This window comes from Monodon monoceros, unplaced genomic scaffold (assembly GCF_005190385.1).
Source record: "Monodon monoceros isolate NGI ecotype Baffin Bay Population unplaced genomic scaffold, NGI_Narwhal_1 Super_Scaffold_4, whole genome shotgun sequence".
NCBI classification, from domain to species: Eukaryota; Metazoa; Chordata; class Mammalia; order Artiodactyla; family Monodontidae; genus Monodon; species Monodon monoceros.
The window spans coordinates 9,922,261-9,937,605 of record NW_021703781.1 but is presented as its reverse complement, the minus strand read 5'-3'; the positions used below and the strand labels follow the sequence as shown (position 1 = coordinate 9,937,605).

At 51.3% G+C, this 15,345-nt stretch overlaps 1 protein-coding gene across 4 annotated transcripts in view; it reads left to right on the top strand.

Moving 5' to 3' along the window:
* Positions 1-15,345, top strand: part of RASGEF1A (RasGEF domain family member 1A) — a 118,232-nt gene that overhangs the window by 93,200 nt on the left and 9,687 nt on the right. Inside the window, exons 2-3 of one of the 4 annotated variants that reach the window (XM_029244968.1) lie at positions 13,909-14,027; positions 14,550-14,750. In XM_029244968.1, coding sequence (XP_029100801.1) covers positions 14,556-14,750 — 195 coding nt within the window. In that variant the 5' untranslated portion in view covers positions 13,909-14,027; positions 14,550-14,555. Of the gene's footprint in view, positions 1-13,486; positions 14,028-14,109; positions 14,751-15,345 lie in introns of those variants that run through there. The other 3 variants (XM_029244965.1, XM_029244967.1, XM_029244966.1) reach the window with 3 other exon arrangements.

The window sequence follows — 15,345 nt, the reverse complement described above, 5'->3', positions numbered from 1 at the left end:
ATCTCGACATGGGAGGGGCTGTGGAAGCAAGAAGAATGGCTGCCCTTCTCTGAGCCCAGCCTCCCTAGAGATCGAGGCAAAGCTAACGTGCCACCACTTTATGGGGGAGCTGGTCCCGGGGAAGCAGGAGGGAGGGAGGGAGAGCAAGTAGATAGTGGGGATGGGAAGCTTTTGTGCCTCATTAATCCGAGTTTGCCCCAGGGTGTTACCCGACCTCCCCCACCCCCACCCCCCGGACGCCTGGGTTGTACGCAAGCGCACGCACGCACGCACGCACGGGCTGGGGTGGAGCCACAGGGTCTCGCACCTGAGCAGAACCCACAGCCCGCGCAGGAGGCCAGTGGCCTGCGGATGGCTGTGAGGCCCTAGGTCAGAGGCCGTGGGTCAGAAGTGGCGGCAGCCCGTGCTGGGCCACTAGGGTGCCATCGATGCAAGGCACAGAGGCGGGTGGTACAGAACAGCACTGCTCCCGCTCCCAGGGGCATGTTTTCTCATCGAACCCTCATCGCAACCCTGCGAGGGAGGAGGGGCAAGAACCTCTACGCCCACTTCACAGCGGAGGAAATGGAGGCTCAGAGCAGCTCAGAGGCTTCCCCATCGTCGTCGAGACAGTGTCTCCTGACTCCAGCCTGGACTCTGTCGCCAGGTCCCAGACCCAGGCCTGAAACCACAGGAAAGGACTCGGCAGGTGTGCACGTGAGGGTCACGGGTGAGGGTGCAGACAGGGAGCGCTGCAGGAATGGAGTTTCAGGAGGCGGGAGGCTGGGCTGGACCGTGGTGTAGGGGTAGCTGCAGCCGTATCACGCTCAGGGCGGCAGCAGGAGTTAGTCGGATGGAGTGCCTCGGCCGAGCCTAGGGGTGCCGGGACAGCCTGTGTCAGGCAGAGTGGTGGCGGGAGCCCCGGGAGGGGCGGCAAGAGGGAGAGGGCAACAGTGCCGCCACAAGAAACTCGTACGCCTCCTTGCTTCGCCCACCTGGCCCGCCTGACCCACGGCCAGCCCGCTGGACACCGCTGGTGGCGGCTCATCCAGACAGGCAGCAAAGGGTCCCTCAGGCTCAGCCTTTGCCCGGCCAGTCTTCCCTGCCCACCCCCTGACCGCCACCGTGCCACTCTGCCTGTGCGGGGGCAGTGGCTGTAGACTTCTCGCCTGGCACCCCGGCACCCTTTGAGGCTTGGTCATGGGGACCCTGGGCCCACATGCAGGGAGGACCCTCTTCCTCCATGGTGCCCCCAGAGAGCCAAGTAAACCCAGGGAAGACACGGGCAAGCGCTGACACTGAATTCAGAGCCAGCTCTCTCCCGAGCTGGCAGGAGCGCTCCTTTCCTCTCTGCGCCTGGGATGCCCTCACGCCCACCGGGGCCTGCGCGTGAGGTGGGAAAGGTGGAAAACTCGCAGGGCCTGGCTTCTAGGAGCCGGTGAATCACTTTCACCCGCCCGGCTGTGAGTCGACTGCATCTATAATTAGAAGGTGCTGGCCTTCCTCCTGTGGGAACAGAGGCGCAGCTGTAAGGATTCAGAGGAGGCAGGCTGGGTGCAAGTCCGTCCCCCACTGCCCCGTAAAGGGCTTCTGCCTTGTCCAGACCAGCGCCAGCTGACTTGGGGCAGAAGTGCGGGTCCTTGGGGGCTCCATCCTCGGGCTCATCCCAGCCCCATCTTCCCCCTCTCTCGGGCTGGCTTCTGGAGGCTTCCAGAGCTGTCCACCGATGTCTGAGTCTGCAGCCTCAAAGTGGGTCTGGTTGCAGCCAGGAGCAGCCGAGGCAGGAGAGAGGCTCCCTGTGCTTCCTGCTCCCATTTTCACCTGGAAAGCCGTGGAAAACGCCAGTGCCCAAGCTGTACCCCCAGCCAGTTAGAATTGTGGCGGTGGGAGTTGGGCACAGTGGATTTTTAAACTCCCCAGGTGATTCTGTTGTGCAGCCACAGCCAGAGGCACTGACCTAGGTGAAGCTGCTCTTGTCACCTGGAGGATGAAACTCTCCAAGGGATAAGCACGTCCAGGGAAGGTGAGGACGTGACCCAGCAGGCATGGGCTCGGACTCGAGGTCCTGCATTTCAGTGATTGACCAGGTGATGGTACTGCTGGTTGGGCCACAGGAGGAGCAGCGAAGCTCTATATAGGAGAGGATCTGAAACTCCAGAGCAGGCTGAGTTCTGACTCGGGGGAAGGTGCGCTGGCGCTGCCGACAAGTTCCTGGTGATGCTGATGCACTGCATTTGCTTTAGGGCGTCCCCGCAGGCTCTGGCTCCCTAGGAACCTTGGGGGCCTGTGTGTCTGGAATGGCCTGTGTGGGGCTCTGAGCAGGCACACCTGTGGGAGTCAGCATCTCAGTTGGAAGGTGCTACCATGTCTAGTGTGCAGTGCTTTACCCAAGTGAGCGCATTCATTCCTCCCGGCAAACCTCTGAAGTAGTGCTCCCTGGGCCCATTTTACAGATGAGGAAATTATGGCTCCAAGAGGTTGAGGATCCTGATAAAGCCACAAGTAGCTGAGCCAGGGTCAAACTCAGGCCTGCCTGACTGCCTTTGCTTCCATCCTGGCCCTGCTGCAATCTCCGCGTTCTTGAACTTTCTTCTGTGTCTTCTTCCAACGTCTCCAAGCCTTCATCATCGTCACCTACTGAAGGTTTATCGTAAAACTTGTCAGTGGCAGCTCTGAAGCCCTCATTGCGTCCCCTTCCTCTGATTATCTGCTTTGTGACCTGGGGCAGTTACTTGGCCTCTCTGTGCCTTGTCATCTGCAGCGTGCAGAGAGTAACGGTTTCTCTTGTGGGGTTATTGTGAGGATTAATGAGATGATTCAGCTCTGCATTACTGTCACTGCTGGCACGTGAAGTACTTAAGAGTCTTAGCTCCTGTATTTCATTTTTTAAAACAATTTTTATTGGAGTATAGTTGATTTACCATGTTGTGTTAGTTTCAGGTGTACAGCAAAGTGAATCAGTTGTACATATATCCACTCTTTTTTAGATTGTTTTCACATATAGGTCATTACAGAGTAGTGAGTAGAGTTCCCTGTGCCATACAGTAGGTCCTTATTAGTTATCTTTTTTTTTTTTTGCGGTACGTGGGCCTCTCACTGTTGTGGCCTCTCCCATTGCGGAGCACAGGCTCCAGACGCGCAGGCTCAGCAGCCATGGCTCACGGGCCCAGCCGCTCCGCGGCATGTGGGATCTTCCTGGACCGGGGCACGAACCCGTGTCCCCTGCATCGGCAGGCGGACTCTCAACCACTGCGCCACCAGGGAAGCCCAGTTATCTATTTTATATATAGCAGTCTGTATGTGTCAATCCCAGTCTCCCAGTTTATCCCTCCCCCATCCCCCACCGATAACCATAAGTTTGTTTTCTGCATCTGTGACTCGATTTCTGTTTTGTAAGTAAGTTCATTTGTACCATTTTTTAAGATTCCACATGTTAGCAATATATTTGTCTTTCTCTGGCTGACTTCACTCAGTATGCCAATCTCTAGGTCCATCCATGTTGCTGCAAATGGCATTATTTTGTTCTTTTTTATGGCTGAGTAATATTCCATTGTGTATATGTACCATATATTCTTTATCCACTCCTCTGTTGATGGACATTTAGGTTGCTTCCATGTCTTGGCTCTTGTAAGTAGTGCTGCAATGAACATTGGCGTACATGTATCTTTTTGAATTATGGTTTTCTCCAGGTATATGCCCAGGAGTGAGATTGCTAGATCATATGGTAGTTCTACATTTAGTTTTTAAAGGAATCTCCATAGTGGCTGTACCAATTTACGTTCCCACCAACAGTGCAGGAGGGTTCCCTTTTCTTCACACCCTATCAAGCATTTATTGTTTGTAGATTTTTTATGATGGCTATTCTGACCAGTGAGAAGTGATACTTCATTGTTGTTTTGATCTCTATTTCTCTAATAATTACTGATATTGAGCATCTTTTCATGTGCTTTTTGGCCCTCTGTATGTCTTCTTTGGAGAAATGTCTATTTAGATCTTCCACCCATTTTTTGATTGGGTTGTTTGATATTGAGCTGCATGAGCTGTTTGTATACTTTGGAGATTAATCCCTTGTTGGTTGCTTTGTTTGCAGATATTTTCTCCCGTTCTGTGGGTTGTCTTTTCATTTTGTTTATGGTTTCCTTTGCTGTGCAAAGGCTTTTAAGTTTAATTAGGTCCCATTTATTTATTTTTGTTTTTATTTTCATTACTCTAGGAGGTGGATCCAAAAAGATCTTGCTGCGATTTATGTCAGAGAGTCTTACGTTTAGGTGTTTAATCCATTTTGAGATTGTTTTTGTGTTTTGTGTTAGAGAATGTTATAATTTCATTTGTTTACATGTACTATCCAGTTCTCCCAGCACCACTTACTGAAGAGACTGTCTTTTCTCCATTGTATATTTTTGCCTCCTTTGTCATAGATTAGTTGACCATAGGTGTGTGGGTTTATCTCTGGACTTTCTATCCTGTTCCATTGATCTGTATTTCTGTTTTGATTACTGTAGCTTTGTAGTATAGTTGGAAGTCAGGGAGCCTAATTCGTCCAGCTCCGTTTTTCTTTCTCAGGATTGCTTTGGCTATTTAGGGTCTTTTGTGTTTCCATACAAATTGTGAAATTTTTTGTTCTAATTCTGTGAAAAATGCCATTGGTAATTTGATAGGGATTGTATTGCATCTGTAAATTGTTTTTGGTAGTATAGTCATTTTCACAATATTGATTCTTCCAATCCAAGAACATGGTATATATCTCTCTCCATCTGTTTGTCATCTTTGATTTCTTTCATGAGCGTCTTATAGTTTTCTGAGTACAGGTCTTTTGCCTCCTTAGGTAGGTTTATTCCTAGATATTTTATTCTTTTTGATGTGATGGTAAATGGGAGTGTTTCCTTAATATCTCTTTCTGATCTTTCATTGTTAGTGTGTAGGAATGCAAGAGATTTCTGTGTATCAATTTTGCATCCTGCAACTTTACCAAGTTCATTGATGAGCTCTAGTAGTTTTCTGGTAGTGTCTTTAGGATTTTCTATGTATAGTATCATGTCATCTGCAAACAGTGACAGTTTTACTTCTTTTCCAATTTGGATTCCTTTTATTTCTTTTTCTTCTCTGATTGCCATGGCTAGAACTTCCAAAACTATGTTGAATAAAAGTGGTGGGAGTGGACATCCTTGTTTTTTTTCCTGATCTTAGAGGAGATGCTTTCAGTTTTTCACTGTTGAGAATGATGTTAGCTGTGGGTTTGTCATATATGGCCTTTATTATGTTGAGGTAGTTTCCCTCTATATACACTTTCTGGAGAGCTTTTATGATAAATGGGGGTTGAGTTTTGTCAAAAGCTTTCTCTGCATCTATTGAGATGATCATATGGTTTTTATCCTTCAATTTGTTAATATGGTGTATCACATTGATTGATTTGCATATATTGAAGAATTCTTGCATCCCTGGGATAAATCCCACTTGATCATAGTGTATGATCCTTTTAATGTGTTGTTAGATTCTGTTTGCTAGTATTTTGTTGAGGATTTTTGCTTCTATGTTCATCAGTGACATTGGCCTGTAATTTTCTTTTCTTGTGCTATCTTTGTCTGGTTTTGGTATCAGGGTGATAGTAGCCTTGTAGAATGAGCATGGGAGTGTTCCTTCCTCTGCAGTTTTTTGGAAGAGTTTCAGAAGGATAGGTGTTAACTCTTCTGTAAATGTTTGATAGAATTCACCTGTGAAGCCATCTGGTCCTGGACTTTGTTTGATGTAAGTTTTAAAATCACTTTTTCAATTTTAGTACTTGTGATCGGTCTGTTCATATTTTCTATTTCTTCCTGGTTCGGTCTTGGAAGGTTGTACCTTTCTAAAAATTTGTCCATATTTTCTAGGTTGTCCATTTTATTGGCATAGAGTTGCTCATAGTAGTCTCTTGTGATCCTTTGTATTTCTGTTGTAACTTCTCTTTTTCATTTCTAATTTTATTGATTTGAGCCCTCTCCCTTTTTTTCTTGTTGAGTCTGGCTAAAGGTTTATCCATTTGTTTATCTTTTCACAGAACCAGCTTTTAGTTTCATTGATATTTTCTGTTGTTTTCTTCATCTCTATTCATTTATTTCTACTCTGATCTTTATGATTTCTTTCCTTCTACTGACTTTGGGTTTTGCTTGTTCTTCTTTCTCTAGTTGCTTTAGGTGTAAGGTTAGGTTGTTTATTTGAGATGTTTCTTGTTTCCTGAGGTAAGATTGTATTGCTATAAACTTCCCTGTTAGAACTGCTTTTGGCGTGTCCCATAGGTTTTGGATCATTGTGTTTTTGTTGTCATTTGTCTCTAGGTATTATTTGATTTCCTCTTTGATTTCTTCAGTGATCCATTGGTTGTTCAGTAACATATTGTTTAGCCTCCATATGTTTGTTTTTTCCCTGTAATTTATTTCTAATCTCATAGTGTTGTGGTCAGAAAATATACTTGACATGATTTCAGTTTTCTTAGATTTACCAAGGCTTGATTTGTGGCCCAAGATGTAATCTATCCTGGAGGATGTTCCATGTGCACTTGAGAAGGAAGTTTATTCTGCTGCTTTTGGATGGAACGCCCTATAAATATCAATTCAATCCATCTGGTCTAATATGTCATTTAAGGCTTATATTTCCTTATTATTTTCTGTTTGGATGATCTGTCCATTGGTGTAAGTGGGGTGTGAACGTCCCCCACTATTACTGTGTTACTGTTGATTTCCCCTTTTGTGGCTGTTAGCATTTGCCTTTTGTATTGAGGTGCTCCTATGTTGGGTGCATATATATTTACAACTGTTATATCTTCTTCTTGGATTGATCCCTTGATCATTGTGTAGTGTCCTTCCTTGTCCCTTGTAACAGTCTTTATTTTAAAGTCTATTTTGTCTGATAATTGTATTTACACTCCAGTTTTCTTTTGATTTCCAGTTGCATGGAATATCTTTATCCATCCCCTCACCTTCGGTCTGTATGTGTCCCTAGGTCTGAAGTGGGTCTCTTGTAGACAGCATATATATGGGTCTTGTTTTTGTATCTATTCACCCAGTGTTTTTTGATTGGAGCATTTAATCCATTTACATTTAAGGTGATTATCGATATGTATGTTCCTATTGCCATTTTCTTGTTTTGGATTTGTTTTTGTAGGTCTTTTTTTCTTCCCTTCCTCTTTTTATCTCTTCTCTTGTGATTTGATGACGATCTTTAGTGCTGTGTTTGGTTGCTCTTTCTTTTTTGTGTGTGTTTCTATTGTAGTTTTTTGGGTTGCATTTCCTGCCTAGAGAACTTCCTTTAGCATTTGTCGTAAACCTGTTTGGTGGCACCGAATTCTCTTAAATTTTGCTTATCTGTAAAGCTTTCTATTGTTCTGTCGCATCTGAATGAGAGCCCTCCTGGATAGAGTATTCTTGGTTGTAGGTTTTTCCCCTTTCATCACTTTAAATATATCGTGCCATTCCCTTCTGTCCTGCAGAGTTTCTGCTGAAAAATCAACTGATAACCTTATGGGGATTCCCTTGTATATTGTTTGTTGCTTTTCCCTTGTTGCTTTTAATATTTTTTCTTTGTATTTAATTTTTGTCAGTTTGATTAATATGTGTTTTGGCCTCCTCTTTGGTTGTATCCTGGATGGGACTCTCTGCACCCCCTGGGCTTGGGTGACTTCTTTCCTTTCCCGTGTTAGGGAAGTTTTTGGGTATAATCTCTTCAAATAGAAGAGATTTCTGTTTGAAATCTGTTTGAAATCTCCTCAGGCTCTTTCTCTTTCTCTTCTTCTTCTGGGATCCATCTAATGCAAATGTTGGTGTGTTTAATGTTGTCCCAGAGGTCTCTGAGACTGTTATCATTTCTTTTTTCTTTTTCTAACATTCATTTATTTATTTGGCTGCACCAGGTCTTAGTTGTGGCATGTAGGATCTTCATTGCTGCATGTAGGATCTTTAGTTGCGGCATGTGGGATCTTTAGTTGTGGCATGTGGGATTTTTTAGTTGTGACATGTGGGATCTTTAGTTGTGGCATGTGGGATCTTTTTAAAAAAATTAATTATTTATTTGGCTGTGTTGGGTCTTCGTTGCTGCACGTGGGCTTTCTCTAGTTCCAGCAAGCAGGGGCTACTCTTCGTTGCGGTACGTGGGCTTCTCATTGTGGTGGCTTCTCTAGTTGTGGAGCACGGGCTCTAGGCGCATGGGCTTCAGTAGTTGTGGCACACAGGTTCAGTATTTGTGGCTCATGGGCTCTAGAGCACAGGCTCAGTAGTTGTGGCACACGGGCTTAGTTGCTCCGTGGCATGTGGGATCTTCCTGGACCAGGGCTCGAACCCATGTCCCCTGCATTGGCAGGTGGATTCTTAACCACTGCGCCAGCAGGGAAGTCCTGCATGTGGGATCTTCAGCTGCAGCATTTGGGATCTTTAGTTGCAGCATGCGGTATCTTTTTTAGTTGCGGCATGTGAGATCTTTAGTTGCAGCATGTGGGCTCTTAGTTGCGGCATGCATGTGGAATGTAGTTCCCTGACCAGGGATTGGACCCAGGCCCCTGCACTGGGAGCGTGGAGTCTTAACCACTGGACCATGAGGGAAGTCCCTGACTGTCCTGATTTCTTTTCATTCTTTTTTCTTTTCCATGGCAGTGATTTCCACCACTCTGTCTTCCAACTCACTTATCCGTTCTTCTGCCTCCGTTATTCTGTTTTTGATTCCTTCTTGTGTATTTTTCACTTCAGTTATTGTGGTGTTTATCTCTTTTTGTTTATTGTTGTTCTTTAAATCTTCTCTTTGTTAAACATTTCTTGTATCTTCTTGGTCTGTGCCTCCATTCCTTTTCCAAGGCTTTGGATCATTTTTACTATCGTTATTTTGAATTATTTTTCAGGTAGATTGCCTGTCTCTTCTTCATTTAGTTGTCCTTTTGGGTTTTCTATCTTGTTCCTTCATGTGCATCATATTTCTCTGTTGTCTCATTTTGTCTAACTTTCTGTGTTTGCGGTCTCCTTTCCACAGGCTGCAGGATCACAGTTCCTCTTGCTTCTGGTGTCTGCCCCCTGGTGGGTGAGGCTGGTCCAGGGGCTTATGCAGGCTTCCTGGTGGGAGGGACTGGTGCCTGCCCTCTGGTGGGTGGAGCTGGGTCTTGTCCCTCTGGTGGGCAGGGCTGTGCCAAGGGGTGTGTTTTGAGGTGGCTGTGAGCTCAGTAGGACTTTAGGCAGCCTGTCTGCTGATGGGTGGGGCTGTGTTCCTATGTGCTGGTTGTTTGGCCTGAGGCATCCCAGCACTGGATCCTGCAGGCTGTTGGGTGGGACCAGGTCTTGCTGCCAACAGAGGGACCTCCGGGAGAGCTCACGCTGATCAGTATTCCTTGAGGAATATTGATCCTTCCCCCCACAAGTGTCCTTGTCCCCCACAGTGATCTACAGCCAACCCCTGCCTCCCCAGGAGACCCTCCAAGATCCCTAGGTAGGTCTAGCCCAGGTTCCTATGGAGGTACTACTTTGTGCTGGGTCCCAGTGCACTCTTGTATGCACCCTCCCAGAGTGTTTCCCCCAGCCCTGTGGAGCTCCTGCTCTCAAGCCCCACTGACCTTCAGGGCTGAGTGCTCTGGGGGTTCTTCCTCCCAATGCCAGACCCTCAGACTGTCTCGAAGGGCTATTTTTACGTCCCTGTATAGCCTGTGTGATTTTAATATTTTTTAGTGCAAGGGCTGTTTTTAGTATGGGTGTCTGCCACCTCTTTCCTCAGTGTATGCTGGCCGTTATCCCCTTTATAGGAGGTTTGACTGGTGTTGTGACCAGAGCCTGCACTGGGTATTGAGCGGGGCCTCCCCTTTGGTCTGTGGTTGTCACCGCCCTGTCAGGGGTGGAGTCTGCTCCCTGGTTGTTGTTGTAGAGGCCCCCAGATCTGTTTTGTTTCTGATCTGCGGTGCAAGGTAGGCAGGATTGGAGCAGTCCCACTGGGAGAGAAGCCCCTGAGTATTCCTCCTCTGGAGCTGTTCACCTGTGAGCGTGCTCTGTTGTGTCACCTTTCACCTGTTGTGCGGGCTCACAGATTACACTGTTGTTGGCACTGCTCTCAGCTCCACCTTAACTGTGGATATGCTGGCAGTTGGCCCTGGTGTCTCTCAGGTATTGTTTTCACCAGGCCACCAGCGTAGATCCACTGAAGTCATGTCCCAGGACTGCAGTAATCATGCATCTGACCCCTCTGTGGGTGCTATGGGGGCAGCTCAGACTCTGGCCTGGCCCAACCCCTGTGTGTATGTGCCCACAAAGTCCACTGCCGCTAAAACTAGACCCATCTCAGTGGTGGGAGCACTCATTGTTCGGATGTTCTGCAGCTCTGAGTTTACAAAGCCGGTCACAGGGGTGTAAATCTGTGCTTCACACAGCCGCGAGGAGAGATTTCAGCTCTTCTTCCTTAGTTGCATGGCCCCTGGGGCTCAGCTGTGACTTCAGCCCCACCTCTGCATGTGGGTCACCCACCAGTGTCTGCTCCTGAGGCTTCCCCGGAGCACAGGTGCCCGCCCAGGCGGGATGGGGCAGAGGCTGCGAGTGACCGGGACACACGGGCCTACTCTAGCGGGAGCCCCTCCTAATAGCTACTGTATTTCTGACTGTGATTGCTCTTGCTATGTGTTCCCTCCCAAGACAGGAGCCCAGATTTCCTGTGTGCTCTGCTCTGAGTGGCCCTTCCTTGAGAAAGGGTACAGTTGGGGGTGATGGACACATAGGTATGTGGCCAGAAGCCTCAGTCCCTGCTCTTGCTGGGACAGGAGAGGAGGACCCCATGTGCAAGAGAAGAAGGGACCACAGAGTGGGGTGGGGTGGCCAGCAGAGATGCCAAGCAGAGGTCTTAACGGGTAGTCCTGCCATCATCCCCCTTTGACAGCTGAGGAAATCGAGGTTGGTTAGACTTGTCTAGGAACAAGGAGCTGGCTCATTGCAGGGCTGGGATTTGAACCCAAGGGGGCTCTAAATTCCTGTCCAGGAAGACCCACTTGGGGAACCTGTCTCCTCCCACTTGGCACTGAGCCTGGAGACCCTCCCCAAGGTGCTCATGGCCTGGCAGGGGTGGCCTCTGCTAGGGACTGGGTGGGAAAGGAAGGGCCTCTGTGCGGGGGGGTCCCCAGGATCCACAGGGCTCAGTGTACAGAGGAGCAGGGAGAGACGTGGTCAGAGAGACCTGGCTCCAGGCAGAGTCCCAGGTTAGGGGAGAGGCTGGGTGGTCCTGCACAACCCCTGGGGGCTCTGCCCATTCCCCGAGGGGGTTTTGGGCCTCCACCTCAAAGCCCGTCCTCACATTATGACCTGCTAGATGGTGGCCATGCTTCTGTCTGCAGACCCAGCCCTGGGGCTGCAGCCTCTTTATTATGCCTTTATAAAAAGAGCTGATTTCAAAACTCAGCTTCTTTGCACTAAAAAACAAAGTTATTTAGAAGATGACAAAATAGATGCGCCATTTAGAAAAGTTACCAAATAGATGACAAATGTGTAGAACAGAAAGCGAAAGTCTCCTCCCTCTTCTGCTCCGTTGCAGTAAAGTCTGTAATGAGTGTGGCCACCGGTGGCCAGATGTTTTCTGTGCCTTTATTTACATGTCATGTACACGCCTGTTTATGTCATTTAAAAGTGACTGGTGCGGGATCTTGTGCAGCTGGGGAGTTCAGAGGTGGGGTCCTTGGCCCAGCTGCTGTTAGAGGGGTCACTGCCCCAGGCTGAAGGGATGGGCCTCACGTGGCTGCCCCTTCCTTCCCGTGGCCTCCTGGGTGGTGCACGGGCATGGTGTAGGCGGGATGCAGTCTCTGGAGGACTGAGACCTTCCACGGGTGGGGAGCCCTGGGGGAGGAGCAGCGTGATGAGGGACGTGCCGCCCAGTGGCTGTGCAGGACACATGGGCTGGGGCCCCACCCCCGGGGTAGGTGACTGTACCCTGAGTGCACGCCCCTCCCCTGTCGAGGGGGACAATGAGTGCGGTCTGAGGCTCCCTAGGGAGCTGTGGGCCGGTGCCCAGTGTAGAGCTCGGCCCCCTGGCTTCCTGCTAGGCTCACCTGTCCCCCCACGGGGGGCTGCAGAGTTGGGGGGCTGAGTCCCCAGGCTGGCTCCCCACTGGCTAGCCCTGGGGCAGGTGTCCCTGCAGGCGGCCTTGCCCTGTGGAGGACCTGGTAGGGGCTCTGTGAGTTAGTGGGGTGTCAGTGTGCTCCCCCCGTAGCACCTTCCGACCAGAGCAGCCTGCTCTCTCCACGGTGGGAGAGGCCAGAGGCTCCGAAAATGCCATTTCTGATGACCAAGAAGCTTGGGGTCAGGATATCCAACTGGCCAAGGTTACACTCTCGGGTCAGCTTTTGAGCCTGGAACTGTGTAATCTCAGGAAAGTCGCCCTGCAGTGCATGGCCCTCAGCTGAAGTGCTGGGGGTCGTGTCCCCTCGGGTCCCAGTGACGGTACAGTAGAGCAGCTGCCAGTGCTGAGGCACCCAGGGAGCCCACCTTCCTTATTTCCTCCCACAAAAGGCTACTGAGCACGGTCATGGGGCGGGTTCCAGCCAGACAGGAAGACGTGAAGGCAGGTGGTCAGCCACTTCTGGCCTCGTGGGCCAGCAGTCTAGCGATTAACCCGGGGGGGCTTCCTAGGGGTAGTGACACCCGGGCTGGACTTGGAAATCCTGATTTCCTCGGTTGAGTTCCTTCTTGCTGAGTCTGTTTCACTATGTGAAAAGTGAAGGGTTTGCTCAAGTCAGTGGTTCTTTAACTTGAGTGGCAAAGAGGACCCACCCCAGGGTTCTGACACAGTGGGGCCTGAGACTGTGCATTCTAACGTGGGCTGAGGGGAGTGTTCTGTGAGTCTGAACCCAACCTGACACGAGGGCAGCACGAAGCCTGGGGGCCACAGACGTTGCAATCCAGGCCTGTCCCCGGGGACTTCCCTTGAGCAGTTGCCCTCCTTGCAAAGGATTTTCTGAGAATCCAAAGGCGACCTCCAGGCGTTTGGCAGAGAAGCCAGCGTCGTTTGGGCCGGGCCCCTTTTGCCCTGGTGTGAGGCTCAGCTGATGTGCTGGGGTGGGAGTTGGCTCTCCTTGTAAAGCCCTTGGAGGGGGCCCTCATGGCAGTAAAATACTCATGGCTGCTGTTTGCTCTGCCCAGTGGGGAGACTTGTGGCCAGAAGGGCTCAGAGGCCAACCCTGGTCTGGGCAAGAGAGCGGGCCAGGGCTGGTTGGAGGCGTCATCAACGGCAAGCTCAGCGCTGGGGGCTCTTTCTGCCCCCTGAGGCATGGGGAGCAGCCCCGGCTCGGAGAGGGAGGCCAGCGCGGCGGCCTGGGGAGCTAGGGGTGGGGCAGCGGCGCCTGCCTGCCAGTGACCAGAGAGGGTGACACTTGGCCACGGTCCCTGCCACGGCAGGAAGGGCCAGCTCCTCCCCCCGGACTTCAGCCTCCCTGCCCTCCAAGAGTGGGACTAGCCCAGCAGGCGGGGCAGGCCACCCCTGGCTAGCAGGAGGGGGAGTGCACCCACGGCACTAGCTTCTGAGGCCTCGGGCTGGCAGGTGTGCGTCACGCTGATGCCTCAGAGCCCCCTTCAGACGCGGCCAGCTGCCCCGGGCAGTGAGGAAACTGAGGCCCAGAGGGCTGCAGACTCTCCCGGGCCTCATGAGAGCCTGCAGCAAAGCCCGGCTGCAGTGCGAGGTGGGGACCCTCAGCCTCCATCACACTGAGCCCCCAGACTGCTGCCCAGCATCTGTGTCTAATAAGCATTTCAAATCCACGTGTCCAAAAGCAAGTTCCAGGTCTGTCCCCAAACCCCACCCTCCAAGCCCTTCCCCGTGCTGGTCAGTCTCTCAGGTGGAAGACCGTTCTCCACAGCGTCCAGAGTTGACCCTCCTCCCCTCCTCCTCTGCCATCACTTGACCTGAGCAATGTCTCCCAGGGTTTTGTCATGGCAAAACCCACTGATTGGTTTTTAGATCTCTCCCTTGCTGGGTCTCCACACGGCGGCCACGGTGACCTTCACCCTGAGTCAAGTCACTCCTTTGTCCGGAGTCCCGACGCCTCCTGTCTCACATGCTGCACCCTGGGCCCCCAGGTGTGTATTGTCTGGCCAGACCACTCCCCTGCTGATCACCTTCCCCTACACTGGCCTCAGGACCTTGGCACCTGCTGTCCTTTTTGCCTCGAACCTCCCTGTTTTATCCCAGGAAGCTGCACAGCTAACACCATCAGTCTGTCTCAGGGCCCCTCCCTGAGGCCGCCTTGATCACCCCCCGCACACTCAGTGTTCTCCTCCTGGTGCTGTTTTTCTCCATAGTTTCTCTTTTCCCACTGGGATGGAACCCCAGGAGGCAGGGCCTTCTGTGTCCAGATGCCTGGAATGAGGCCTGGTATGCACAGAGCAGGTGCTGAAGAAACATTTATCAGACACATTGATCAGCGGCTTCGGGGCCACTGAGGAGCCTGCCCGCCCGCCCGCCTGTGCTGACATCTAATGACCCCACTCCCGGCCCTGCTGGGCTCAGGCTCTGCACCTGCACGCAGGCTGCAGGCAGCCTGGGAGGAGGGCCTGGCGGAGGTGCCTTTGATGCCTCACGGCCTCATTCTTTTCTCCCAGGAAACTATGCCCCAGACGTCCGTGGTCTTCTCCAGCATCCTCGGGCCCAGCTGTAGTGGACAGGTGCAGCCCGGCATGGGGGAGCGAGGAGGTGGGGCCGGCAGCTCCGGGGACCTCATCTTCCAAGACGGACGTCTCATCTCCGGGTCCCTGGAGGCCCTGATGGAGCACTTGGTCCCCACAGTGGACTATTACCCCGATGTGAGTGCCCCGTGACTGGTGGGATCGACCTGGGCTCCCAGGGAGGCTGCTGCTGGGATGGAGAGGGAGGTCCCCCATCAGTCAGAGCTGGACGGAGAGGCAGGGGAGGCGCAGGGCGGCAGGGAGCCCCGGCCCTACCTCCTGTGCTTTCCTGCTCCCTGCCACCCTGGCTCCCAGCCTAGGAGAGGGGAGCCGGCAGCGACTTTCCTGCTGTCCCCAGGCAAGTAGGAGGTGGCCCTGGAGGAGCAGGAGGGGTCTAAGGGGCAAGGCCAGTGCTTCAGGGTCCTGGTGAGGGTCCACCCATCAGTGTCCTGTCTCTGAGCTGGAAAGTTTGTTTTGTGCATGAACCGCAGTGGCTCAGAATGTAGAGGGTCGGCCCCTCCGTGCCCTCCTGGGCACATGCGTGTGCGGGCAGGATGGGCCTTTGCCAACCCGTATCCTCCCTCTTCATCTGAAGGTGACATTGGCGCGTTCTCGGAAGAGCGAGAAAGAATTCCCTTGTCACGTGTGGCTTCCCTTCCGCCTCCAGTAGATGACGTCTCATAGTGGCAGTGGGGCTGTTACCTGCTCCCCTATGGGTGCCCCCTCCCTCCTG